Raw genomic sequence first — 27,839 nt, 5'->3', positions numbered from 1 at the left:
ATTCCGAAAAAAACATTTCCCAGAAAGCGGAGTTCCTTCTTAGCTTGTTGCAGAGGCTCCTCTCCGAAGGGGTTTATGCGAGCGCCAACAAAAAATAGATGACGATCGACGACGATAATTCGATCTATGTGGGAGGACTCCCCTACGATTGTACTGAAGACAGCCTTCGCAGAGTCTTCGATTTATATGGCTCTGTCGTCGCCGTTAAGGTCTGCTATTTTCCCGTTCTTTCATGAATTTTCGTTTTCCTGCTGTTTCTACTTCTATAACTAGGGCTTTTCGTCGAGCATCCATACCTTAGTTGAAATTATAACTCAATATGTTCGATTTTCTTTTTGGACAAAAGATGAGAAAATTCCAGCAAACTTTTGTCCTCATTGCCATTTTTGGGTTCCAGTTTCCAAAACTTGTGTGAAGTTGTGGACATGTTGATTACTAGTTCAACCAAAGTTTCGCGTTTACAGTTTAGCTTTACTGAATATGATGTTAATGGTGGAAAGAGATCTAAACTTCCAATCTGCTGGGAGTTGGCATCTTAAGCGTGCAGAGTTATCTTTTCCCAACAGAGTTGCTAAGCGCTCACATTGTCTTCCTGTGGTTTTAACTTTTAAGCCTTGGTTGTATTATGTTGGGGGAAAAGTGGGAGATAGTTCTAGCCTTCTAGGCTATTCTTATTTCTTATACATCTACTTAAACGTACTTGGTTGATAATCATATCCAAGGCTTACTATCAAACATTGAAAAGTAAGGCATAGCTCAGGCTCTCTGTTGTTTGATCTGAGCGTGTTGTTCTTATCTTATGTTGTGATTTGGTTTGACCGTGGTGTTGTGAAAAGTGACCATATTCTTTCCGAATTAACCATCAGAAGTGTGTTCTAGTATTCTAATGGTTCATTATGTATCATACTTGTTGGTTTATTTGACATGTATTTATGCATGTAAGCCGAGAATATGAGGGCAATTAAGCCAGTGCTGTTTGAATCTTATTAATACAATACCGTTAAAGATTTGGCTTGTGAATAGGGCTTTCATTTCAGATAATATTGCTGTTAATTTTCTGAAATAGCCTGTAAGTTAGTGCTCAAATATTGCAAGTTGATTTGTGAACGTTATAACTTAAATATCTGTTTGGAGTTAAACTGGTTGGGAGTTGGGACTTGTTTTTTGTACAATGAAGGATTTATTTCTCTTTTTCCTTAATATTTTTCAATGTTCTTGTTTTAAACCTCCTTATTAAGTTAAAAATTCACTTGGGTTTAAGTCCTATATTACAATTTGGTTCAACTCAAGAAAGCTTTGTCCTAACTACTTAGGTCAGCCACACCATTTCTCTCTTCCCTTTGACACTATCAATGGTGATTTTTTCTGTCAAATTATGATTCTTCATATCTGTTATTCCTGCTTCTATCCATGTTTTTTATCCTTTTCCTAACTCTTCTAGAACCATTGACTTGCATCAAATTGCTCCTTACTATATTTTTGATAAGTAAATAAATAATTTCATTAAAATAAGAAAAGGAAGAGTACAAATTAGTGGTGATGAGGCATCATCCGTTACATCAAAAAAAGAATACAAGAATCCCAGATTCAATACAAATTTTCCAAATCACATATTTGAAAACCCAACACTTCCCCTAAGTTTTCCCCCAAGTCCTCCCTTGCGCATTGACTGAATTCTGGGTGAATCAAAACCCAGTTGACCACTGATTTGCTTATTGCAGCTACTATCCTGTCCAAATTACAACTTTTGTCATAAAAAATTCTTCTGTTCCTCTCCTTCCAAATGTTCCAGCAAAATGTGAATGGGATGCAGCCCCAAACCACCTTCACCTTCATGGTTGTGTAGGAAATGGTTGGGATTTCGGGATATCTTGCCGAGCTACCCTTACTACACCTTGGAAGGCTATACATGGTATTCTCCCTCGCTTCCTCAGATTCATCAGGTATGATGCTTGTTCTGGTAATGCTATTATGTTCTGGAAGGATGTTTGGGTGGGTACTCAACCCCTCGAAGATTGTTTCCCCTCGCTTTATTCCTTTTCCCTTCACAAACATGAGCCAATTGCAACTTTTCTCCCGAGCCCGTTAAACCCCTTATCTTTAAACTGGGACTTTGGGTTTTGTAGAGGGTTAAGGGATGGTGAGTCGAGTTGTGTTATTGAGCTAATTCATTTACTAGAATCCATTTGCTTGGACCCCACTTCTTCTAATCAAAGGGTTTGGACTTCTCTTCCAAAAGGTACTTTTACTTCCTCTTCTTTTCTAAAATCCCTTAGTTCTAACCCCATTTCCCAAGGATTCCCTATCAAAGAAGTCTGGGTGCGACCTATTCCCCAAAAAATTGCTATATTCTACTGGGAAGTCTTCTATGGGAAAATCAATACTTTGGAAAACTTACAGAAAAAGAGACCCTCGCTTTGTCTTTCCCCAAATTGGTGTTCCTTGTGTAAGGCCGAGAATGAGGACTGTTTCCATTTGCTGATCTCCTGTTCCTTTGCTACAACTATCTGGAGGTGGAGCCTTTGTTTATTTGGAGGTAGGTGGTCTATGCCTTCTGATTTAAGCTTGTTATTCAACCCATCTGTCTTTGTTTGGCACACTAGAAGAGGTAAGGTCATGTGGAAATGTGTCAGGGCAGCCACTCTGTGGACTCTTTGGGAGGAAATGAATGCAAGAATTTTCTTAGAGAAGGAAAGAGGGTTAGATGAAATGAAGGATTGTATCCTAACAAGAGCAATCCATTGGCTTAAAACTGTGGATATCTTTGATGACTTGTGGAGGAATTGGCTAGTAATAGCTAACACTTCAACAAAGTAGGATAGAATTCTGTTAGAATGGGTTTCGCCTTTGGAAGGTGTCATCAAGCTGAACTTTGATGGAAGCAGCCAAGGCAACCCCGGGCCTTCTGGTATAGGGGGTATCCTGAGAAATAAGGACAACAACATAATTTCCCTATTCTTAGGACCGGTGGGAGTGGGGGATTCCATAAGGGCAGAAATCCTTGCTGCAGTACAAGGAATTCAGATCGCCAACCAGCTTGGGGTGGAGCATTTCCTAGTTGAAGGGGACTCCCAGGTGGTAACAAGGTGGCTCCTAAACTTGGATACCACCATTTGGGGCTACAAAGATCTCATAAAAAAAGTAAAGTGGTTAACCAACAATATGAGAGTTGAGGTAAAATGGGTTAGTAGGTTTGCTAATTCTTTGGCTGATGCTTTAGCCAAACAGGGGGTTTCTAGGGAAGATCTTTTTTGTGCTTTTTTGTAAGTTGTTATTAATTTGGAAATCTGTACTTAACTAGCCTGGAGAGGTTGCAACTCGTGCCTTTCCTTGGGGACTTTGTACTATTGTCTATTGCTGATTAATAAAATTATTTCAATTATCAAAAAAAAAAAGAAAAAATTTCTGAGACTGAATTTGGATGAAAATCAGATACCCCAAACAAAGTTGTAAACAATCTCCATAGAAAATAGCAATCTTGCATTAAAAAAAAAACCATGTTTGAAATTTTCTTCCTGCTCTTTGCATAAGCAGCACCTATTGATCAAGTGGAAGCCTCTTGATTTCAAATGATCAACAGTCAGGACACTGTCCATAGCCACCAGTCACGCAAAAGCTTCTACTCTTGGGGGAACTGGATTTCCCCACACACCTTCTATTTGATCTGATTCTGAATTGCTTTTGCTGAGGGCTAGATAACAAGACTTTACAGTAAATTTTCCATTTGAGCATTCCTTCCACCACAGCTCATCCCTCCTCCAAGGAGAAATTTTCACATCCTCTGATTTCCCCAACAGAGAGATGCATTCATCCACCTCTCTGTCCAGCAAAGGCTTTCTGAATTTTGGGCTCCATATCAACTGATCTCCCCTTCTTTCATAACAACTTTTAATTGTCACTTCACCCTCAGCTAGCCTATATAATCTTGGACAAACCTCACTTAACTTGTCAACCCCACACCAATCATCCTCCCAAAACCTCACTTTTGAGCCCTCTCCTACTGAAAACCTTGTGAAACTTCTAAACTCCCTATTAAAATTGATAATCCCTTTACACACACTCACCCCATAAGAAGACCTCACCTCTCTAGATACCCATCCAAGCCTTACAGAAAATTCATAATCCTCACCACCACCCATCCTCCATAAAGAAAATTTCTCTCCCTAACCCAAACCCCCATTTGCTCCTTACTATTGCTGTAGATGGTGCAGATGTCTAAAGCATCTTAGGTGTTGTTTACCAATATCTATGATTTTGTTCTGAAAAAGAAAACCAATCATATTGCCAACCACCCCCTTAATCTATTTTGTCTCATTTTATCACTTATTGGGGCCACTTGTAGGTTCTCACTAATGCACTTATTTTTGAATCTATGCTTTCTAGTTTTTTCTACTAATTTATCTCAACATCTTGATCTTTGTTGTGCTCATTTTATGTTGTGTTGCTTATTGCGCAAGAAGTTTTCTTTTCCTCACTAAATTATTGCCCAAGAAGTTACATCTTATAAAAATTCTTCTTGATCCGATTGCCTTTCTCCAGTCACACAGCACTCCCAATACACCTCCCCATTTAATCCACCCTCTTTCTAATTATATAGGTAGCATCCTCTTTACTCAATTTCTTGTTATGAATTGCCATTATATGGTAGTGGTCACATTTAGTTATCTCTTGGCCACCAATTGTAATTTCTCTTTTTCTATTATTGTCATTGATTCATTCCTAAACTTGTATTGCCTATCTGTCATAATCCTATTTATTTGGAAACATTTGATTCTAGAGCATCATAATGGGGAAATTTATTTTGGAATAAAAACTTATTGTGAAGGTTTTCTGAATGAAACTTTTTGGAAGTTGTTGTTCTTTTTCTCTCGGGTGACTTTTGGTCACCTTCCTTTTAATGCTCTTTTTTTTTCATAAATTTTATTTTATTACAAGAAAACAGGTTTTCTGAATGAAACATAGCCTTGTGGTAGAAAGAAGAGTTGGACATCATGACTTCAACCTTATCAGTGGACAATAATTTTCAAGTCGGGGGGGGGGGGATTGATACATTTCCAAAAAAAGTATCAAACTGATACTCATAGTAGAAAATGTTTCTGCTTCCAATAATCAATGAAAAAAGTTTATGCTTCTGAGAAAGAAACATGCTTTAGAAAATAGTAATTACAAATGATATTATACCACCAAAACTCTTAATGGATTTGTTAAAAAAACGAGGAAAAAGTAGGAGAAAAATACAAATAGATGTGCTAGAGCACTTCAGCTTTCATGGTATCAGAGCATTAAGCACCTTCCTGGTTACAGCCGACGCCATCTCTTCTCTCTTGTTGTCTTTCTTTTCTCTTTTTTTTTTTTTTCTCTGGGTTGCTGCTGTGAAACCCTAGGGTTGTAGGAGAACAAAACAAGGTTCGAACCTAGGGTTTCCCTTGGTTGTAGGGCGCAAGGGAAGTAAGATCCAGACGTTGATGTCCTACTAGACTGTTTCTAGTAGATAGTAGCTATTCGGCTACTAAGAGAGGTCTGTATAGGACAAACCTAGTTAAGGACTGATTTCAGCAGTCCTAGCAGTAGCCGTAAGGGGAAGAACTCTCTCTACAGTTGTAGTACTCGAAGCTCAAGTGAAGTCTGCATAGCACAGTGGTGGAGAGCCCTTAGTTTCAGGTCGGTTACCAGCCCAGAACACCTCATTTGCTGCTGTAACTGAACTGCTTCAGAACTGTGACAGTCTCGGAAAGTCTGAAACAGTGTTGCGAGCTGTCTAAACCTTCAACTCTGCAACTAGTCTCTCTTTCAGCACTGTGATCACTTCGGCTAGTCTTAAACAGTGCCATCTACACTGAGGCTACAGTCAAGATGTCTTCAGTATCCGGAGAGGTTTCTTCTAGGGACAACAGACCTGCTGCAAGGTCTTCAAATTTGGAAAACCCTAATCTGCACAACTTGCAGATTACAAGTGTGCTGCTGGATGAGTACAACTTCAGGGAATGGTCCGTTTCTGCAATGCTTTTTATTACTTCCCGTGATCTCGCAGGCTACTTAGATGGGAACAAGAAGGAACCTGAGGTTGGCAGTGCAGAGTATGCTGTGTGGCACAAGGAGAATGCGACGATTATGTCCTGGTTGCTTGCCTCTATGACTCCTCGGGTTGCCAGGACTGTTCATCACTTTCCTACAACAGCCAAGATTTGGGAAAAGGTGTCTAAGACCTATGGACAGAAGAAAAACAATGCTAGAATCTACAGATTGAATCAAGACATTGCAGCCTTAAGGCAAGGGGATATGATAGTTGCAACATACTTTGCAACTCTGGAAGGCCTTTGGGAAGAACTTGACCATCACTTGATATTGGATTGGGAAAATGCCAGGGACAAGGAGAGACATGATAAGCAGATTGAAGAGAGTAGAGTCTTTAAGTTCTTGGCGGGCCTGGACCCAGTGCATGAGGGTATAAGGTCACAAATTCTAGGGAGAGATGAATTGCCCGAGTTACACCATGTTTATTATCTAGTGAGGAATGAAGAAGTCAGGAGAAAGGAGATGCAAGTTGACTCTTAGACTCAACCAATTGAACAATTTGGAGAACATTCAGCCTTGGTCTCCACTAAGGGAAACAAACATCTAGACAAGAAGCACCTTAAGTGCACTCATTGTGGTGGTGAGAGACATGTAAAAGAAAAGTGTTGGGTCCTTTATCCTCACCTGAAGCCAGCTGCATTGAGAAAGGACAAGAAACAACAGAAGGGTCATGCGGCAAGTGGGAATCTTGTCACCAACAACAATGGTGACAACTCACAGAATATACCAACAATGTCTTCTTCTCCTATGGGGCAGGTTGCTGATTCCCCTAGAGCTGGTGCTTTGGGCTTCACTGCTAGTGAGGTAGAAGTCCTTAGACTCTTCAGAGATTGACACCCAAGAGATTAACTTGCCCACTGTCTTCTGTATTAAATCTTCTGGACTCAAGGCCTTATTACAGAAAAGCCTACTATTCCTCTCAGACCAGATGGACCATAAAACAACACTAGGGATGGTCTTCCACACTATCTTCCTTTTCTTGTTAAGCCCTTTGATGTTCCAACAACACATAAGCTCCTTAACCGATCTTGGCATAGCCCATCTTAAGTTCATATAACTGAAAAAATAATTCCACAGCTGAGAGGAGTGTGGATAGTGAATGCACAAATGATCAGTAGATTCAGAATTATTCCCACACAGACTGCACACAGTGTCCAAAAGCTGAAAGCCCCTTCTCACAAGATTAGCTCTAGATAGACATTTATCCAGCACCATAGTCCAAACCAGGAAGTTGGACTTAGATGGGCTAATGGGGTTCCAAACCTGAGAGCTAGGGAAATCAGAAACACTTGTTCTACAAAGTTTGGAAACCAAAGACTTGACAGAGAAAACACCATCTGGACTCCACTTCCAGGACCATTTATCTTGTGAACAGAAATCCACCTTTTGATTCTGAAGAATAGTCAACAAGTTCAACATCTCTTCCAGTTCCCTGTCGAAAAGATTTCTTCTAAAGGTAGGGGACCAAACAGCTGACTCTCCAGACAAACTGCAACACTCAGCAACAAAAGCCTCTTGATTGGATGCACACTGAAAAAGGAGAGGAAAAGACTCGGCAAGAGAACCATCCAAGCACGAGGATCCTTCCAAAAATTGGTTCTGCTACCATTTCCTACCTTAACTGAAATCCCTTCAGCAAGAACAGAGAAGTTCTTCATTATCCTTTTCCACAGAGAGTTTCCCCAGCTAGGAGGAGGGTCCCTAGTTCTCCAGTTACCCCACTCTACTCCATATTTACTGGCAATGAGAGATCTCCACCAAGCTTCCTCTTCAGTCACAAATCTCCAAATCCACTTGCAGAGAAGAGCAGAATTAAATGTTTTCAACTTTCTTATGCCTAAACCACCTTCATTCTTGGGGAGGCAGACTTGATCCCAACTAACTAGGTGAATTTTTTTCTCCTCTTCCCAATCCCTCCAAAGAAAATTTCTTTGAAGTTTTTCAAGCTTTCTAGCAACTTTGTTTGGGATAGGAAAGAGAGAGAGGAAGTAGGCGACACCTACTTTCTTTGAAGTCTTTCTTTTCTTTCTTTCTTTCTTTTTCTCTCCTCAAAACCCTTTGATCTTTTAAATTTCAATAGTAAAACATTAAAACAAGGTATAATTGATATATATAGCATATAATAATCTTTTAACACATATATTATAAGAGGTGCCCGCCTTGTCACTTTTGTTGCCTATGTGGGTGCCTAGTTGCCTAGACGACGCCTTGATTACTATGGTTAAAACTGAAAAAAAAACGAACCGAAATATCAGTTTCAGTTACTTTGGTTTTCAGTTAATTCGGTTTGGTTAATTCAGTTTTACAAAATTTTGGTTTTGGTTTCAATTTTTAGGTTTTGAAATTTGGTTAACCAAAAAAACCGAAATAAAACCGAAGTTTATATATATATATATATATACGTATACATATACATATACATATACATATATATCTATATATATTAATATATATGTTATATATTATATAGAGTATTTAAAATATAATATAGTATATGTATATATATTGTATTATATATATAATATATTAAAGAAATTTGGTTTTAACCGAAATAACTGAAAACCGAACCAAAAATATCGGTTTCGGTTTGGTTTTCCATTTCAAAGTTGGTTTTAAAAATTTCAGTTTATTTGGATTGGTTTTTAACTGAATAAGCCGATTGCTCACCCCTAGTTGCTACCCAAAATCAGTGGTGGATTTTGTGAAGAGCTGGAGAGTCAAAGGTCTCACAAAGAGGGGAAAACTGGCATGGAATATGGCTCCTGAAGTGGTTTTTTGGTGCATTTGGCCGGAGAGAAACAAAAGGATTTTTAAGAGTCAACATAATTCTAAAGATACAAAATTTCACAAAACTTTGGGAAAAATGTTATCTTGGCTGGCAGTATATAGAATGTTTAAGGGCAGACATTATAATTCCTTTTTGGTTTTTGATAATCTTTTTGTAAAACAGGGTTTGGGGATATAGGACTGGGCAGTATTTTTATATCTATAGCTCTTCCTTGTACATGCTTTTTGCCCATTTCAATGATATTATACTTTACCTTTTCAAAAAAAAAAAAAAACCCATCCCCAAATAGGATTTGGGGATAATCTTTTTGCTTATACCAACTATATGGGGTCGGCTACATTAATTCTGTTTCACTATTTCTTTTTGTTTAACGCCATATCCATTGTTAAATTATGAGTGTTTAAATCATCTCTTACTTCTTCAACCTATGTGCTTTTTGGTCTGTCCCTACCCCTTCTAGCCCCTTCAACTTGCAATAGATCATGGGTGCTTTTAATGGTTTTCTATGCACATCACCAACCATCTTAGTCTACATTTTTTCATTTTATCATCTTTTGGAGATACTCCTTGTTCCTTTGAATGACTTCATTTCCGACCCTATCCTTTCTAGTTTTTCCACTATCTATTTCAGCATACCCTAAACTCTACTCTATACACTATAGCTGACCTTGCAACTGTTATATAGAATTTTCCTTTTAATCAAAGTGGCATTCTCCTATCACACAATACTCTGGATGCACCCTGCCATTTTGTCCATCTTGTGCTAATTCTGTGGGTGACATGCTCTCTCTCTCTCTCTCTCTCTCTCTCTCTTATTATGAATTATTGAACCAAGGTACCGGAAAAGCTACTTACATGATGGATATGAATAGAAAATGATGGAAAGTTGTACTTTTTTATTCTTTTGGAATTTCTATAGTTTATTCATTTCCCTATTGTTTTTAATCATTCTTTCAGTTTATGATGAAATTCACAATTTAATTTGATTGGGTTCCCTGTATGATCTAGGATAGTCTTTTAATTTTAATCTGAGAATTAATTATTGATTGAAAAGCAGTGATAGGGTGCACAATGCATTTAAGAGCTTGATGGCTTATTTTACGTTGGGAAGACTGCCTCTGTTGACTACTATTCCTCTTCCAGATAATTAATGATCGAGAAGTAGGGGGAAAATGCTATGGATTTGTTACTTTTACAAATCCTAGATCTGCAATTGATGCCATCAATGATATGAATGGCAGGGTATGTTCTTCTTCTTCTTCCTTCCTTTCTTTATTTTTTGTAAGTGGTGTTTTTTAATAATTTGATAAATGACAAGGTATGTTGTTCTTCTTTATTTGACTGGAGCTCCGAGTTGTATTGTGTTGTTAGTACATGGTGCTCCACTTTCTGCTATGTATATCAGATTTTGTCTTTTATGTTTGATTTCAATTTTCTAGATTTCTGATGTTGTGGAACTTTAAATTAGACAATTGGTGGTCGCATTGTAAGAGTAAATGAAGTCAAGACCAGAGGTACAAGACCAAATTTTAATCGTGAAAATTTCCATCGTGATTCTGAGAGGGATAGAGGCTTGGACTGGGATAGGGGCAGAGATCGAGATAGGAATTATGACAATGAGAGGGAGGGTTATCGTAATAGAGACAGGTCTCGTGACCGACATCTGGAACGAGAAAGAGAACATGGGCGTAGACATGATCATGATCGAACAAGAGATCACTTCCTAGATCGAGATCGTGACCGAGACAGAGATCAAGAAGAAAATGAGCAAGTGCATGATAGGAATATTGATAGAGATAGGGAAAAGGATCGTGATTTGGACTGGGACAGAGATAGAGATAGGAGTAGCAGTGGTCATGACAGAAGCAGAGACAAGGATAAAGATCAACAGTTGAAGAAGCGGACCAGGTAAACTCAATTATGTTTTGTTGCTAGGAATAAAAGGTTAGTTATAATTTCCATTGTGTTAATGTTTTCTGTAATATCCCCTGGTTGTGTGAAGACTTGGTCTTGCAGCATGGTAACATTACTCCATTTGACTTCATATTTAAAAAAAAAACATTAATTACTACCAAGCAAGAATTTTATTACTGGGAAAGGTCATATGTCAAGTCTCTCTTTTTCATTTTTGGGGCATTCTCCATCTTCCTAAAGAATTCTATCAAATTGTTGAATTAGTAGGCTTTTCTAGAAGACCATTCTTAAGAAATGGCATAGGCTTGTAGCATATTGCTGATTTTTATTTAATTATGCTTCTGGTTTCCTCTAACAGTAAAGAGTTATCATCAAACTCCAGTGATGATTATTATGATCAGGTGAATTTAGCGTCTTTATGTTTGCTGGTTTATTTTGTGATGTCAATGCATACACTTTAAGATGTTGATGATGATGGGGTGATTGCTTTTGCTTGTGTTTCATGCTATTAGGCAAAGGAACAGCTAGAGCTCTCAATCCAAAGGCGTGAGGATCTCCAAAAAGAGGTTTGCATACCATTTATATTCTGATTCTTGGAAGAGTATGCCAACTTCTTTAAGTTGTCATGAGCATTTTTATGATTTTTTTTGGAGGTTCTAAATTAATGCCCTTTGTTTGGTTTTCTTGCTGTAGGAATTCCACTAGGAATTGGACCTTAAATTTTGGTTAAATTCTGGAAATTTAGTGCAATAGTCATAATGAGATGAGAAGATTGCTAGCTAATTCTTCAAAACTTAAGGTTTTGTCAATCAGGTAGAACGATATTCATCAGTATGTATTCTTGATGTAGGAGAAATTAGGGGCCTTCTGATACTTGGCTGTTGGTGAGTAAATAGGAAGCTGAAAGAGGATTTGGAGGAAGAACAGGGGCTGTATATGATGAGAGAATGAAAAGGTAGGAGTGGTTGTGTATGCGAATAGAAGTAGGAGTGGTTGATTTGGTTGATTCAGAATAGGGGTCGTAAAGCAAGTAGGCAGCTTGCTGCCCACCAAAGAATGAACAAGAAAGTAGAAAGAGAAAACCCTTACTGTTAAGAGTAAACAGCATAGAGATAAATAAGTGAGAAGTTAGATAAAGAAATAAGTGAAGAGAATGTCTGTAGTGCTCAACAAGGGGAAGAGGTAGAAAGAGTGAACCTTTGTGAGTTTTCAGATTTGGAAGGAGAGTCGCAGAGTTCAGTAGATGTCTTCGAGGTGATGGTGGGCGAATTAAGTGTTGCTCTGAGGCAGAAAAGGAAGGGAAATGGGTTTGAAGTGGTTAATATTGATAGCAACACGTCAGATACCTGAAGAATTATAAAGGTACAAAGCAAAGGACATTTGGTTCATGTCACCAAAGTCTTTCGCCGTTTGAAGGATGGTCTTCTGGGTGCAGGTCCAAGTGATAAGTTCAAGAGAGTCTATATAAGAAGAAGGGTGTGAAGACGAAAACCAAAGTTCAGAAAGGTACTGAAAAGATCAACTCACTTGATATTTTGAAGGACGATTCTAAGAGGATTTTAAAGGAGATGGCTTTGGATTCTCAAGAAGAAGAAAATAATCTGAAGAGGGGAGAGTTGGAGGAAGTGAATGAAGGTTGTGAAAAGATTGATAAAGGCCAAGAGGAAGAGAGTGAGGTAGTTCTGGATAAAGTGAGAAAGGCAGGGAAGAAGATTGATCTGGAAAAAAGTTTGGAAACAGAGGTCCATCTAATCAAAATGTTAGGGCTCTTCTTCTTGGGAGCATGGAATTAGAAAAGGAATCTGCTTCAGATAAGGTTTAATCGAGGGTAGAAGATTCTTTTTCAGCTTCTTTCAGGGTGGAGTGTTTTTAGTTTTTGGGTTTGGATGAGTTTGAATTTTCTGGATGTATTGAGTTCTTGGGAGGTTCTTATTTTTGGAGGGCTGGAAGGTGTTGATTTTTTGGTCTTTTTTGGTGGGTGATATCTTATCACCCTTTCTTGTATTCTCCTCTCTTCTTCTAATAAATTTTCATTTTTATTTATCTTCAAAAACAAAAAAAAAGTGAAGAGAAGAAAATACGAGAGAAAAATCCCCAGCAACAATCAGTTTTTTTTTTTTTTTTTTTGAAAAAGGTAAAGTATTGTATTGCAAAAGGAAACCAGATACACCAGCCCATGTACAATGAGGACCTGTACATTGGGAATTTACAAAAGATCTGATAGATCAGATAAAAAAAGGTCCAGCTTGCAAAAAAGGAATGAACTGAACTCCAGTGAAAGCTCTTTGTACACCTAACCAGGAACAAAGAAAACCTATAATTTTGTTCTTTACAGAAACTATGTCATTGGAAAGATTATCAAAAATCCGGCTGTTCCTTTCCTTCCTGAGGGCCCAAGGGATAGCGGCTGGAAAGATCTTTCAAAGCAGCTTGCCTCTTGCATTCAGACCTTCAATGGTCCATCCCTGAAGCAGCTGAAGGACTGAGACAGGAAGACAATAAGAAACACCAAAACGGGAGAGGGCCGTTTCTCAAAGCTGCTGAGAGAAGTTGCAGTGGATAAAAATGTGGTTGAAGATTCAGGAGCTTCCACACAGAAAGGACAAGACTAGGAAGCTGCATCCCCCTTCTGACCAGCCGATCTGCGGTTAGGCACTTGGCGAGTGCTGCAGTCCAAATCAGGAAGGCTACTTTTGAAGGAGCATTGGACTTCTATATTAAAAGAGAAAGTTCCAGAAGCCTCCCAAGCCCAAGTTCTTTCATCATCTGCTTGTGGGTTGGTCTTGAAGCTGTGAATCTGAATTAGAATATCTGTTAATGGACCTATTTCTCAATCATTAAGGTTTCTTCTGAAGGTAGGGCTCCATATAACTTCACCATTCCTCAAGTCAAAACATTTATCCACTTCAACATCTTTATCCTGTGCAATGTCAAAGAGAGAGGGGAACCTATCCTTTGAAGCAATGTCTCCACACCAATTGTCATGCCAGAGCTTGAAGAGATTACCCTTGCCAACCTTGTATTTAATTCCTTTCAGGAAATCAGGGGAGATAGAGACAACATTGCTCCACAAGGCACAGCCCCTAGGGAAAAACTAGGACCTGAGTTCCACCCTAGGTTTGTGAGTCCATACTTTTCTGCAATGGTTCTTCTCCAGAGGCTGCTCCTCTCTTTGCTGAATCTCCAACACCATTTTCCAAGCAGAGCTTTGTTTACAACTTTAAGATTTCTGATTCCTAAACAACCAGTTCTCCTTGATTTGCACACAGATTCCACCTTACCAAATTAAACTTGAAATTGTTCCTCCACCCGGCCCATAAAAAGAGCCTCAGTTTCTTTTCTAGCAGCTTTGCAACACTGGCGGGAATCTGAAATAAAGATAGATAATAAATTGGAAGTGAAGACCATACAATCTTAATTAGAGTGAGCTTGCCTCCCTTTGATAATAAATATTTAGATTTCCACATTGCCAATTTTCTGTCAAATCTTTCAATAGTTGTATCCCAGATTCTCTCAGAGCTGCTTTTGGCTCCCAAGGGAAGACCAAAGTAGGTGGTGGGTAGATTTCCAGATTTACACCCCAAGACATTAACCATACTGGGATCAATAAGACCATCCTCTGTCTTCAACAGTTCACCCTTAGATAAATTGATTTTGAGGCCTGAGATTGCTTCAAACCATCTGAGAATAAAACTCAAACAGACTATTATGGACACGACACCTGGCAACACGCTGCGTCGCAATCACAGGCGGCAGCGCGCACAGCAGCGCGTCTAGCGGCATGCACCGCCCGGCAGCGCGCCGCGGTACAGGCTGCCCCACAGCGCACCGCAGTACAGGCTGCCAGCCGCACGCCTAGCGGCACGCACCGCCCGGCAGCGGCATGCACCGCCCGGCAGTGGCACACACCGCACGGCAGCAGCACTCGACAGCAGCACGCACCACACAGCAGCGGCACGCACCACACGGCAGCAGCACGCGCCCTACAGCAGCAGCAAGGAGAGACGCGCGCGCCTGCAGTAGAGTAGGGCCCACACGACAGCTCATCCCGGTGGGCCCACTCTTATCCGGCCACAGCAGCCCTGCTCGCCAACGCCAGCTGTACCTTTCCCTTATCCCCTATTTTTGTGTTTCCCTTAGTAGTAGGAGTTTGAGTTTCGATAGAAGTTTAAGTTGCGATAAGAGAGGGACTACCTTAGCTGAATACAAGAAGGAAACCCTCTTGTAATCTCCTATTTAAGGAGCTGATTTCATTCAATAAAGGTATCGAATTTTCAGTCAAGAAAGAGAGCAAGGAGAGTTAGGTGATCTCTTGAACAAATCACCCCTCAGTCCGCCACCATAGGGTCAACTCGCAAAGGCAAGGGCAAGGGAAGGCAAGGAGTTTTCCCCACAGACCGCCCCGTGACGAGATCCTACGCCCGGGCCCATAACATTTTGGTATCAGAGCCAAGCGTCATGGGCGACATGGAACAACTGTCGTCCAAGGTTCATGAGCTGGAACACCGTCTCGTGGAAAATCACGCGGAGGTAAGAGAAGTTAAAGAGGATGTCAGGGAACTTCGGCGTCTTCTGGAGTTATACTTCTCCACCAGGGAAGGGAGCCCTGAAGGGGCAGCCACTAACCACAGCCGCCGCCCAGATCGGACAAAAGGCTCCGGTGAGTGACAGAACGACACACCGACAGCAGCAATCATACCTAAATACAGTCATCTGGAGTTCCCCTCATACAGCGGCAGCGGTGACCCACTTGGATGGCTGTACCGCTGTGAGCAATTCTTCCGCAATCAGCGCACGGAAGAGAAGGACAAGGTCAGCCTGGCAGCATTCCACTTGACCGATGAAGCACAACTCTGGTTCTACCGAGTGGAGCAGGAAGAACCAGGCCTTAGTTGGGGCCAATTCAAGTCGTATTGCCTCCTCCGGTTCGGGCCCCCATTAACGAGCAACCCCTTGGGGGAGCTCATTAACCTCAAACAAACCGGGACCGTCGCGGAGTATCAGCGGCAGTTTCAAACTCTTCTCGCTAGAGCCTCGTCAGTTCGGCCAGACCAACAGGTGGATATGTTCACCGTCGGCCTATCTGAGCCTCTGAGAGTTGATGTGGAAATGCAGAGCCCACCCAACTTGGTCACGGCCATGAATCTGGCCCGAGCCTTCGAGCGCAAGCTGCAGATCAGCAGAGCGCCGTCCAGCATGGGGCGTCCCGCAACGACTTCGGCGAACCCAAGGTCTATAGCAGGAGGGCCTTCGATGGCTGCCAACAGGGAACAACGCCCTTTCACCAGCAACAATACCCGTTCTGCAACTAGCATGGGTAGTAGCACGACAACACCTCCCATCAGGCGCTTATCCAGGGCCGAGATGGCGGAGCGCCGAGCCAAGGGCCAATGCTTCAATTGTGACGAGTTGTACTCAGCCGGCCACCGTTGCAAGCGGTTATTCTGCCTTCTGGTAGACGATCTGGAGGAAGAAGAAGAGGAACAGGCGGCACTGGAACTCGAGATCTCCCTCCATGCCATCACTGGAGTCCAAAACTCCCAAACCATGCAGCTGCAGGCCCAGGTGGCAGGACAACAGGTACGGATTCTGGTTGACTCAGGGAGCACCCACAACTTCATCAGCAAGCAGGCTGCGCTCCAACTGAAGCTACCAATGGAAGACAGACCGTGGCTCCAGGTGGCTGTAGCAAATGGGGAGAGAGTTCACAGTCCCGGGATCTGCCGAAGCGTCCAAATCCAGGTGGATTCTGAACCATTCCTTGCAGATCTATTTGTACTGACCCTAGACGAGTTCGACATAGTGTTGGGAATTAAGTGGCTCATCACCCTCGACCCCATCCTATGGGATTTCAGTGCCTTGACCATGACGTTTGACTTACATGGGAAACGGGTCACTTGGAAAGGGACCAAGATGAGAGCAAGAAAACCACAGGTGCATACTCTTCATGGCGACGCCTTGCACACCGTAGAGATGGAGAGGCTTCTTGTCGATTTTTTAGACGTGTTCTTAGAGCCTAAGGGCCTTCCGCCTGGCCGGTCGTGTGACCATCGGATTCCCTTAATACCAGGGGTAGGACCCGTTGTCGTGAGGCCGTACCGCTATCCACACCTACAGAAGGACGAGATAGAAAGGCAGTGTACAGAGATGCTGGAACAGGGAATCATACGCCCCAGTTGCTCTCCATTCTCCTCACCAGTCTTGTTGGTGCCAAAGCAAGACGACACCTGGAGATTTTGTGAGGACTACAGGGAGCTCAACAGTAGAACCGTCAAGGACAAGTTCCCGATCCCGGTGGTAGACGAATTGCTAGATGAGCTCCATGGGTCTCAGTACTTTTCTAAGCTGGATCTTAGATCAGGTTACTTCCAGGTCCAAATGGCCCCTAAAGATGTGGAGAAAACAGCCTTCCGAACGCATCACGACCACTTTGAGTTCCTGGTCATGCCTTTCGGTCTCACCAATTCCCCATCTACATTCCAGGCCCTGATGAACGAGGTATTTCGGCCCCACCTCCGCAGGTTCGTCCTAGTATTTTTCGATGACATTTTAATTTACAGTACTTCGTGGGTGGAGCACGTTCGTCACCTAAGGACAGTTCTGGAGCTGCTACGGCAGCACAAGCTCTTCCTGAAACGAACTAAGTGCTCCTTCGGAGAACCGCAAGTCCTTTACCTGGGCCATATAGTCAGCAGGGAAGGAGTCTCGGTAGATAATTCCAAGATTCAAGCCATTCGGGAGTGGCCCAAGCCCCAGACCATTAGGGCTCTCCGCGGGTTCTTGGGGCTCACGGGATACTACCGCAAGTTTGTAAGGGACTTTGGACTCCTGGCGGCCCCATTAACCAAGATGTTGAAGAAAAATGCTTTTCGATGGGACGAGGCAGCTAACACCGCCTACACCAACCTAAGGGACGCACTCTCCACTACCCCCGTACTGCAACTACCAAACTTTGACCAAGAATTTACGGTGGAGTGTGATGCGTCTGGCATAGGCATCGACGCAGTACTGCAATAGCAAGAGCACCCCATAGCCTTCTTCAGCCGCAAACTAGCAGATCGGCACCTCAAGCTACCGGCCTACGAGCGCGAATTGATCGGACTGGCCAAGGTCGTCCAGCATTGGAAGCCGTATTTGTGGGGCAGGCCCTTCGTTGTCAAGACAGATCACTACAGCCTCAAATACCTTCTAGAGCAGCGATTTACTACTCCACCCCAACACCACTGGGCAAGCAAACTGCTAGGGTTTGACTTCTGCGTGGACCACAAGGCGGGAGCCTCTAACCGGGCCGCTGGTGCGCTGTCCAGGCGTGAAGAGGACACGACACACCTCTGCGCGGTCTCCCAGCCCCGCGTGACTCTACTGGAGGACCTAAGGAGCGTGTTGCCCCAATCACCAATGTGGAGAGACCTGGCACAAGAATTGCAGTCTGGCACGACCAAACCAAACTGGACCATCCACGAGGGACTTGTGCTGTACAAAGGAAGGGTGTATCTCCCAACAGATTGCCCCTTGATTCCAGCTATCCTCGCTAGCATCCACAACGCCACCCATGAAGGGGTTCAGAAGACGCTACACCGCGTCCGTGCAGACTTTCATTGGCATGGTATGCGAGGCTCGGTCAGGGATTTCATTCAGAACTGCTCCGTATGTCAGCAACAAAAGTGGGAGAACTTACACCCAACAGGACTTTTGCAGCCTCTCTCACTCCCAACGCAGATCTGGGCCGATATCTCGATGGACTTCGTGGAAGGCTTGCCTAAAGTTGGTGGGAAATCCATCTTATTCGTAGTGGTGGACCGCTTCTCCAAATATGCTCATTTCATTCCATTGTCCCACCCCTACAGCGTAGTGTCGGTGGCCCACGCCTTTTTCACGCACATCTTTCGCCTACATGGGCTGCCCGAGTCCATCGTCAGTGACAGGGATGCAGCCTTCACCAGCACCTTCTGGAAGGAGCTATTCAGATTACAAGGCACGACCCTAGCCTTTTCCTCCGCCTATCATCCACAGATGGACGGGCAAACGGAGGTCGTCAATCGCACCATAGAAATGTACCTCTGTTGCTTCGTAGGGGACCAACCACGACGCTGGGTGGAATGCCTTCCTTGGGCCGAATACTGCTATAACACATTCTACCACTCGTCCCTTGGCATGACCCCCTTCTGCGTGGTGTATGGGCGAGACCCTCCTCGTCTTCTCTCCTACGAGCGGGGTTCAACACGGTTGGAAGAAGTGGACCGCAGCCTCCAAGACCGCGATGCCCTACTGGCTGAAGTTTCCTTACGGTTACAGCAGGCATAGGCACGTATGAAGGTAGCCTACGACTAGCACCACCGCGAGGCCACCTTCCAGCCAGGACAGTTCGTTTGGCTAAAGCTTCAGCCCTACAGGCAACTCTCCCTCAGGCGACAGGCCCCCAAAAGCTGACCCCAAGGTTTTACGGGCCCTTCAAGGTTCTTCGACAGATCGGGAAGGTTGCCTATCAACTTGAACTGCCAGAGCACAGCAAAATCCATGACGTCTTCCATGTGTCCCTACTAAAGCCTTTTACAGGGACTCCCCCAACGCAAGTGCCTCCTTTACCCCCTCTCAAGGACGGCAGACCCATCCTTCAACCTAGAGCTCTGGTCCGGTCGTGCATCAATCAGGGCACCTTCGAAGTTCTAGTCGACTGGGACGGACTACCATCAGCAGAGGCCACTTGGATCCCCTGGACTGACCTGCACAACGCCTACCCCGACCTCGAGCTTGAGGACAAGCTCGTTGTCCAGGAGGGGTGTAATGTTATGGACACGACACCCGGCAACACGCTGTGTCGCAATCACAGGCGGCAGTGCGCACAGCAGCGCGCCTAGCGGCATGCACCGCCCGGCAGCGTGCCACGGTACAGGCTGCCCGGCAGCGTGCCACGGTACAGGCTGCCCCGCAGCGCACCACGGTACAGGCTGCCAGCCGCACGCCTAGCGGCACGCACCGCACGGTAGCAGCACGCACCACACAACAGCGACACGCACCACACGGCAGCAGCACGCGCCCCACAACAGCAACAAGGAGAGACGTGCACGCCTGCAGTAGAGTTGGGCCCACACGACAGCTCATCCCGGTGGGCCCACTCTTATCCGGCCACAGCAGCCCTGCTCGCCAACACCAGCTGTACCTTTCCCTTATCCCCTGTTTTTGTGTTTCCCTTAGTAGTAGGAGTTTGAGTTTCGATAGAAGTTTAAGTTGCGATAAGAGAGGGACTACCTTAGCCGAATACAAGAAGGAAACCCTCTTGTAATCTCCTATTTAAGGAGCTGATTTCATTCAATAAAGGTATCAGATTTTCAGTCAAGAAAGAGAGCAAGGAGAGGTAGGTGATCTCTTGAACAAATCACCCCTCAGTCCGCCACCATAGGGTCAACCCGCAAAGGCAAGGGCAAGGGAAGGCAAGGAGTTTTCCCCACAGACCGCCCCGTGACGAGATCCTACGCCTGGGCCCATAACACAGACCAACTGATCCGAAGAGTAATCACAGAAAAAGACAGTATCATCAGCAAATTGAAGCAGAGAGGTCTGAGTATCTCTTTCACCGACTTTAAACCCATGCAGGAGACCACTATCTGTTGCCCTACAAGTGAGCTTACTTAAGGCTTCCATAATTATATTGAAAAGGAAGGGAGACAAAGGGTCTCCTTGCCTCAGACCTCTTGAGCTTTTAAACCTACCACAGGAAACACCATTGAGGAGGACCGAGAAAGTGGGTGTGGTTACACAAACCTTGATCCAGTTTCACCACTTGGAGCTGAAATTCATTCTTGTGAGCATATAGTCCAGAAAACTCCAACTAACATGGTCAAAAGCCTTTTCAATGTCCACTTTGAGAATCAGCCCCTTCTTACCTCCCTTCTGCGCGAGTCAATCAACTCATTAGCAATGAGGACCCCATCGAGAATCTGTCTCCTTTCTACAAACGTTCCTTGGGAGGGAGAAATGATCTTACTCATCACTCTCTCCAGCCTTAAAGGTAAAACTTTTGCTAGAATCTTGTAAACACTTCCTAAGAGGCTGATGGGCCTATAATCCTTCAACTCCAAGGCTCCTTCCTTCTTAGGAACCAGGGTGATAAAAGTGGAGTTAAGACACCTTTCTAGGGAAGCATTTGCATGAAACTTTGCGAAAACCTTCAGTAGATCTTGCTTGATGAACTTCCATCCCAGCTTATAGAACTTCGAAGTGAAACCATCCGGGCCTTTGTCTCCTTCCATTTGAAAGATAGCCTCCCTAATTTCTTCCTCTGAAAACAGTTTTTCTAAATCTGCAGCCTCTTCAGATAATCTGTTAATATCCAGTTCATCCAGTCTAGGCCTTTTTTCCTACCTTTCTCTGTATAGTTTGGAATAAAAGCCCACAGTGGCATTTTTAATCCTACTATCCTCTTCCAACACCTCCCCAATTACTTTCAGAGTATTAATGCTGTTTATACACCTTCTAGCATTAGCCATTTTATGGAAGAAACCAGTATTGTTGTCACCTTTCAACCAAAGATTCCTGGACCGCTGCCTCCATTTAACCTCCTCTTGGACTGAAAGTTTGTCAAAATTCAGCTTGGCTTGGGATCTCGTTTTCCTATTTTTTTCACTCAAAGGGCCTCTCTCCTCCTCTAAGTTTATTTCATCAAACCAGTCCTTCCTAAATCTCAATTACAATAACTCTACTTATAGTAAATTTGTGAACTTGGATGTCCCTTTACAAATTCCAATTTGGACCAGGAAATAGATCCAAACCAACTTCTAATTGCTTTGAAACTGAGACAAATCCATAGGTGATGATGCATAGGGAGTTGGGGACATTCTAATGAGGACTTGAGCTCCTAAAGAATTTCAATAACACTTCATTAATCCTACAAAAACTAAATATAAAGACACCAGAAATTTCTAAAAATAGTAAATCAAAATTTTACTTATAAATAGTAATGAGTTACCATGAACAGTAAGCCTAAAAGTTACCATAAATAGTATTTTTGGAATAACTGAAACTTTTCTAGAAAAACTTAAAAACCCTATTCTTATGACACCTACAACTTCAATAAAAGGGTTGCATCCTAAGTAGACCCCACTTGTGGTTTTCATCAATTCTTCTGTGAAGTTCCTTTGAGATGAGAATGAGGCCAAAAGACTTTTTCAGGTCATTTCTTCCCTCCCTTTTGGCCCATTACTTTCTTTTTGGGCTTACAAATAGACTGAAACTGATCTAACCAAGTACATGCTGCCGCATCATTAGGATTTTAGGATTTAAAATTTCATGGCAAAGAACAAAAGAATTGCCTGATCTAACCAAGGCTCAAAGTATCTATACGTATCAGTTTTCAGGATTCCCCAATACAGATAAAAGACTTTTGACATTTTAAAGGTTTCAGTCATTAATAATCTGTTGAAACTTGCAAGCCCTTCATTCTTCTTGTTTTGAGCCAGATTCTAATGCCTCAATCCCTCCTAGACTTCCATCTGCCTTCATTCTGCAATTTGATGGGATCTGTAGAGGAGATGAAAACTCTCAAAGGAAAGCAGGTATTGGGGGATTAATAATCAGATATGATGGTGGGCTGGTGTGGGATTTTGTGGTCCCATTGGGTACTCGGATATCTCTGAAACTGAAGTCTGAGTGCTTCTTGTTGGTCTTTGGGCTGCTGGTTCTCTTGGTTTATCTTTGATTTGGTGGAATGCAACTCTAAAAATGTTATTGGTTGGGAGAGCGGGTCGCAGCAAGGCCGGTTTATATTTGACTTCCTTCTTAATGAGATTAGGGGGATTGCTGCCAAGTTATTTTGCTTTTTTAGATGAATTAGCTAAAGCAGGGGTGGATAGGGATTTTTTTTGTGTAGCATGAGCTCTATGCCAGTGTAATTTGGGGGAGGGTTTTCTTTTTGGCCTTGTTCTTGATGGTCCGAGCTTCTTGTACATCTTCTCATGTACATCCTTTCTTTTTTGAATGAAAGTCGCCATTTCTCAATAATAGTGTTATGGTATCTGGTGTTAACTTTTCAAAGCAAACAAATAAAAAAAGTGAGAGTTTTGATGCTTCTAAACTCTCAAGAGTATCGATACTGTGAACCTTGGAACAATAAGAACAATAGAAATAGACCAAAGTAGGGATTTCTTTATTGTATTGGTGGAACAGTTACAAATTGAAGAATGGGAAGAGAAGATAGTAGATTAAAGAAAAGAGAAGGATATGTAGCAATTTTAGACAGTAACTTCTAATCTTGATAACAAATTAAAATTAAAAGGTCTCTATATAAAAGAGGTAGACCCAATTAAATATTTATATTTTGCCCTTGGATTGCTTACAGTAGGAGGTCTTGGATTTCTCCTAAATTATTTGCTTTCTTTTCAAATTTCTTTAGCTACAGGGCATTTTTGGGCTTGTGCTAGGAGTTAGCTAGGTTATTGGCTCCAGGGATGGTTGTGAACTCCAAGAAAAAGAAGCTTCTTCTGAAGTCAAGTTTTCTCTCCTAGGATTTCTCATTTCCTAAAAATTGCTTTGCCTCAGTTATTGTAACGGTTGAGCTTCATTTGTTCAACTTGTACATCACATGCAATTTTTTGTTCTTTTTTCCTCGTATATCATTCAACTGAGAAACTCCCAACTGATCATTACCTATCCCCAACTACCTGCTTGTATCTTAAGAATAGTTGGATATGAATTATTACTCTGTTGCTTCCTCTAAATACTGAGTAAATGTGTTTTTAATCATTTGGTAATTTAGGTTGTGCTGGTAACCGTTCTGGGCATATCAATTATTTACTGCTTTTGTTTGTTTACTTGTTGCTTAAAGTATAAGGACTATACCTGTGCTCATTTTTTCTTAATTAGTTCCTTACCATAATTGAGGAATACGAGAAAGTCAAGTTATATTTATTTATCAATTAGCATTTCATTTTTTGATTATCAGATTTCTCAGCTTGAAGAGAAATTGGAAGGGAAACAACAGCTTGTTTCTGATTTACAGAAGAAGTCTCAGGCAAGTTTGTTATTCAGTAAAAGGTCAAGGCATTATGTATGCTATTTTATTTTTTCCTTGAAAATATCACTTTGAAGCATCTGCAATTTGAAATAATCACCTCCTAGTGGTTTGATGTTTTTTCAGAAACTGGAAGAGGCCTTGGCTGCTGCTAAGAAGCTATCTTCCTACCGATGTATGCAATTGACGAAGGTAACTGCTACATGTTTGTATTTCCTATGTTTGTCAAAGTTCTGCTTGATAACTTGCTCACTGATGATAGTTTCTTTCTTGTGTGTGTGTGCTTTTCAGTTGTATAAATGTTTTCTGCAAGTAAAGGACTACACTGAAAGGCTCAAAAGCTCTGAACAGGAACTCCAGGTTATCTCATCACATTCTGTAATCTGTATATCTTAAAGGCCTCAAGTAGTATGTGCATGTGTTGGCTGGTTGCCTCTTAGATGGGATGAAAATGGAAAGTGCAAATGAGAATGCATATAGTGGTTCATAATCATATATGAATATGATGGATGTCTTAAATATTTTAGTTCATTCATAGAATGCACAATGTAGTAAGGCAGGAAATCATGATCATGAACTAGAGGTAGGTTGGTGCATTTGCCTCATGTCTACATGCATGTTCAGTACGTTATGAATGAGATGGTGCGTATTCACGTCTTCACATGGTGCATGATGTTTAGATTGTCCACCTCCCCACTAGACCCGTTCATGGGCCAGGCTCGGGTCGGCCTTTCACTCTTCATTAACAGATTTTTTTTTAAGGCCTGAGCCCGATCATCGGGCCTACAACTTGGGCCTGAGCCCAGGCCTGGGCCCGAGCCCAAAGTCTAAAGCTCAACTTGTTGCCGTTGCTACCACTGAAGCGGCTGAACAGAGAGAGAGAGAAATTATAAAGAAAAAAATAAAAAATGTATATATTAAATTATCAATATATATATTATATAAATTAGTCGGGCTGGGCTTTTTTTGACAAATCCTGAGCCCGGCCCAAAACACAATCTGCCTTGGTGTTTCGGGCCCGAGGGCCTAACTACATATCCAAGACCGATTGGGGGCTGGGCCGGGCCGTCGGGCTACCCGGCCCACGAACAGGTCTACTCCCCACCCCACCAAAAGAGAAAGAAAAGTCAAGATTGGCCACATTTGTGTCAGCTAGCCTCAAAAGATTAGCATAATGTTTTTTTCCCTTCTCTTCTGTTTTTGGTTTACTTTTTAGTGCTGAAAAACTTTTATTGAAGTCAAAGAAAGATAGCAAGACTGCAAGAGTGCAGCAGGAAACAATTTACTATTTACACCACCATGAGTGCAAAAGAGGCACCTGGCTCACCCAACTCAACTCAACTCAACTAAGTCTTGTCCTAAATATATGGGGCCAACCACATAAATCCTGTTCCACCATTCCACCTGTCTTACCCACCCCACAGATAAAATAGTAGCCTTCTTTTCTGTGTTGCTGATAAAAAAATGGTAGCCTTATTGTGGCTAGCCAAGAATCACAGGTTCCTGATACAGTTCTCCAGATTTCCCCTTCTCTAGCAAGTTTATCTGATGGGGTGAGGCATTATTAGTTAGAAATTTTTGTGGATTTGATTATTTGAACATGCTTACTGATAACAATTCTGGTGATTTTGTTCTTCTAAGAATAACTTTTAAGCTCGTATATGTGAAAATCACAAGGATTAATTTCACTTTTTGGAACATCCATGGGAATTCTTCCCTTTCTGTTCATCTGCCCTATCATCACCTGTGAGTCCCTTTATACCTCCAACCTAATGAGCCTATAAGAGAACTAATGCAATCCTTGAAGAATAGATAGCATCTCTGCTGAATTGAACAATTCCTATCTCCTGTAGGTCAAGGGTTCACAATTATATACTCTCCAGTGTGGTCTCTAAGTTCTCGTATTCCTGGCCTCTGGATTTCCAATATAAGAGTCAATAAGATTCAATTTAAGAGAACCCAAAGGAGGAGGGGACCAAACCATTAAATCACATTCTTCCACTGAGTACTATAGATTCTGATAATATCATCAATATTAATATCCTTAAAATCCATATAAATTCTCTTAAATGCATTCTTTATTCTCGATTATCCAGTAACAGCCATTCAAAGTTCACCATATGGTTAACGAGTTGCATTCTTGGGCTCTTTGACCTTTGAATTGTCCCTGACTTTGCACCACGTGGACTTGAGCGGGACAGTAAGTGTTTCACATTGCACATAATTCTTTATACAAAAAAGAAAAATTGTTGTACAGAATTGTTCGACTTTGATCCATATTCATGCATGTGTAGACGGATATTCCATGTTTCCACAAAAACGTGCAGTTTTAGAATTAGATGTTAAAAGGTGTGCCTGGAGAACATGACTTCAACTTATATGCATTCATCTTGCTTATGACAGTCACTTGTTGATATGGCAATGCTCGAAGCTGATGAAGTTGGAATTAGGGATGGCAATCTATATGCTAATGGCAAGGCATGATCTTAACCAAAGTATTGACTGGTCTACTGTGCATTCAATGGTGATTTTGTAGTTCTGCCTTCAGTTTATCTTTTATTTTGTAGATATCCAGATCTTTCTTATTAACAGAAAAAAATTAAAAAAAAAGGAAATTAGAAGGAAAAAGGGTACTGATTCAAGAATCATCTCCCCTTAAGCTTTCTACTTGTTATTTTGATCTGTTGTGATCTCAATGACACCCTATTCCTTTTTTTCTGATAGATTATATTACTCCATGGATATCTATTTTACTTGAACATGCTAAGCCAGTGCAACCAGTTAACTTATAAGGCCCTGTTTGGGTGGACTTCTATTTTTGTCCTTTTAAAAATATCAAAGTAGAAAGTATACAAAATACTTAGGTATTTTTGCTTTAAAAGCCGTTTGGGTTAAAAAATTTGAAAAGTATATTCTCCAAAACAGAAGTATTATTTTCTGTTTGGCAAAAGTATGTTCATTCGTGCTTCTGGTGGTTTCGCAGTCTGAGACCAGTGACGACGGTCCGACTCTAGCAGCGACGAGCAGAGGTAATGTCGGGAGTTTTATTGAAGGGTGGTCACACGTGACCTGCTGTTCACACAAGACGGAAGCACTATTTCACCAAAAGCACTAATTGACTTTTTTCATACTTTGGAAGTAAAATCAAAGTATAAAAATATATGCTATATGGTGCTTTTTTGTACTTTCCCCACTGTACATTGCAGCTATACATTGGGAACATTTCATGGCTACTGCTTTAAGGTTGGTGTTGGGAGCTATCTGTGGGGATCATATCCGAGTTCGGTGTGGCCTTGTCATCCACCATGAAAATGCAGAAATACCTACTTAATGGAAGGAGGGAAAGTGAATGCTCTGCCATAGACCATCGGGAAGTTGGGAACCCTGCAACGTTTGTACTGTTCTGGCCTCTGGGAATGGAGTCGGTGTTGATTCCCAAAAAATAGAGTTTAATTTCACCTCTGGAAAATATTATCAAATGCGTAACCCAGGCCTGGCCCATGTAACCTAGACCTCCCTCTGAAATACTCTCGAGGTATCTTGTGGTGACTGGAAGGTTTCAGAAAACCCTAGAAAGGAATTGGATAAGACTTAACCATGGCGGCTGCTCTGTGATGCTTGATGCACACCTTGTTAATTCTTATGGATAGCTAAACATGCATTGTGGGTAAGGGTGCCCAGGAAAAACCGAAAAACTGAATCAGACTAGAAAATTGAACCGCAAAATGTGGTTAATCGAACCGATCGATTCGGTTTTGGTTTGGAATTTTTGAAAAATCAAAGGATTGATGCGATTTGCGGTTAACTTACAAAAAACCGATGGTTAGTTGAATCGATCAGTATATATTTATATGTATGTTTTATATATATTTTTAATATGTTATATATTTTCTGTATATTATGTATAAATGTATACTTATATTATATTTATAATAATCTATTTATAAATATATTATATATATTTAAAATATTTATAATATATTATATATCATTTAATATAATATTATACATATATTTATATAATATATTTTATAAATATAAAAAACCGAAAAACCG

At 41.8% G+C, this 27,839-nt stretch overlaps 1 protein-coding gene across 3 annotated transcripts; it reads left to right on the top strand.

Moving 5' to 3' along the window:
- LOC104595286 (RNA-binding (RRM/RBD/RNP motifs) family protein) lies at positions 1-27,056 on the top strand. 3 transcript variants are annotated; one of them, XM_010255962.3, is made up of 10 exons: positions 1-209; positions 10,007-10,105; positions 10,332-10,771; positions 11,136-11,178; positions 11,290-11,343; positions 23,715-23,783; positions 23,910-23,975; positions 24,075-24,143; positions 26,187-26,261; positions 26,767-27,056. In XM_010255962.3, the coding sequence occupies exons 1-10, from the start codon at positions 99-101 to the stop codon at positions 26,896-26,898; spliced, it is 1,158 nt and encodes a 385-aa protein (XP_010254264.1). In that variant the 5' UTR covers positions 1-98; the 3' UTR covers positions 26,899-27,056. The 3 variants fall into 3 exon arrangements, with proteins under 3 accessions (XP_010254264.1, XP_010254266.1, XP_010254265.1); XM_010255964.3 differs by having other exon boundaries at positions 26,187-26,278; XM_010255963.3 differs by having other exon boundaries at positions 2-209; positions 26,187-26,307.
- The last annotated feature ends 783 nt before the right edge of the window (positions 27,057-27,839 follow it).

Source organism: Nelumbo nucifera, chromosome 2 (assembly GCF_055504915.1).
Source record: "Nelumbo nucifera cultivar China Antique chromosome 2, China Antique-T2T, whole genome shotgun sequence".
NCBI classification, from domain to species: domain Eukaryota; kingdom Viridiplantae; phylum Streptophyta; class Magnoliopsida; order Proteales; family Nelumbonaceae; genus Nelumbo; species Nelumbo nucifera.
This window is presented reverse-complemented; position numbering and strand designations above follow the sequence as displayed.

What these genes read in the sequence shown, in the direction of transcription:
- LOC104595286 (XM_010255962.3), top strand. Translation starts at nt 99, where the DNA reads ATGACGATCGACGACGATAATTCGATCTATGTGGGAGGACTCCCCTAC. An exon ending in GTGAGGATCTCCAAAAAGAG is followed by an intron (nt 11,344 to 23,714) that starts GTTTGCATACCA and finishes TTTGATTATCAG; the next exon opens with ATTTCTCAGCTTGAAGAGAA. An exon ending in ATTTACAGAAGAAGTCTCAG is followed by an intron (nt 23,784 to 23,909) that starts GCAAGTTTGTTA and finishes ATGTTTTTTCAG; the next exon opens with AAACTGGAAGAGGCCTTGGC.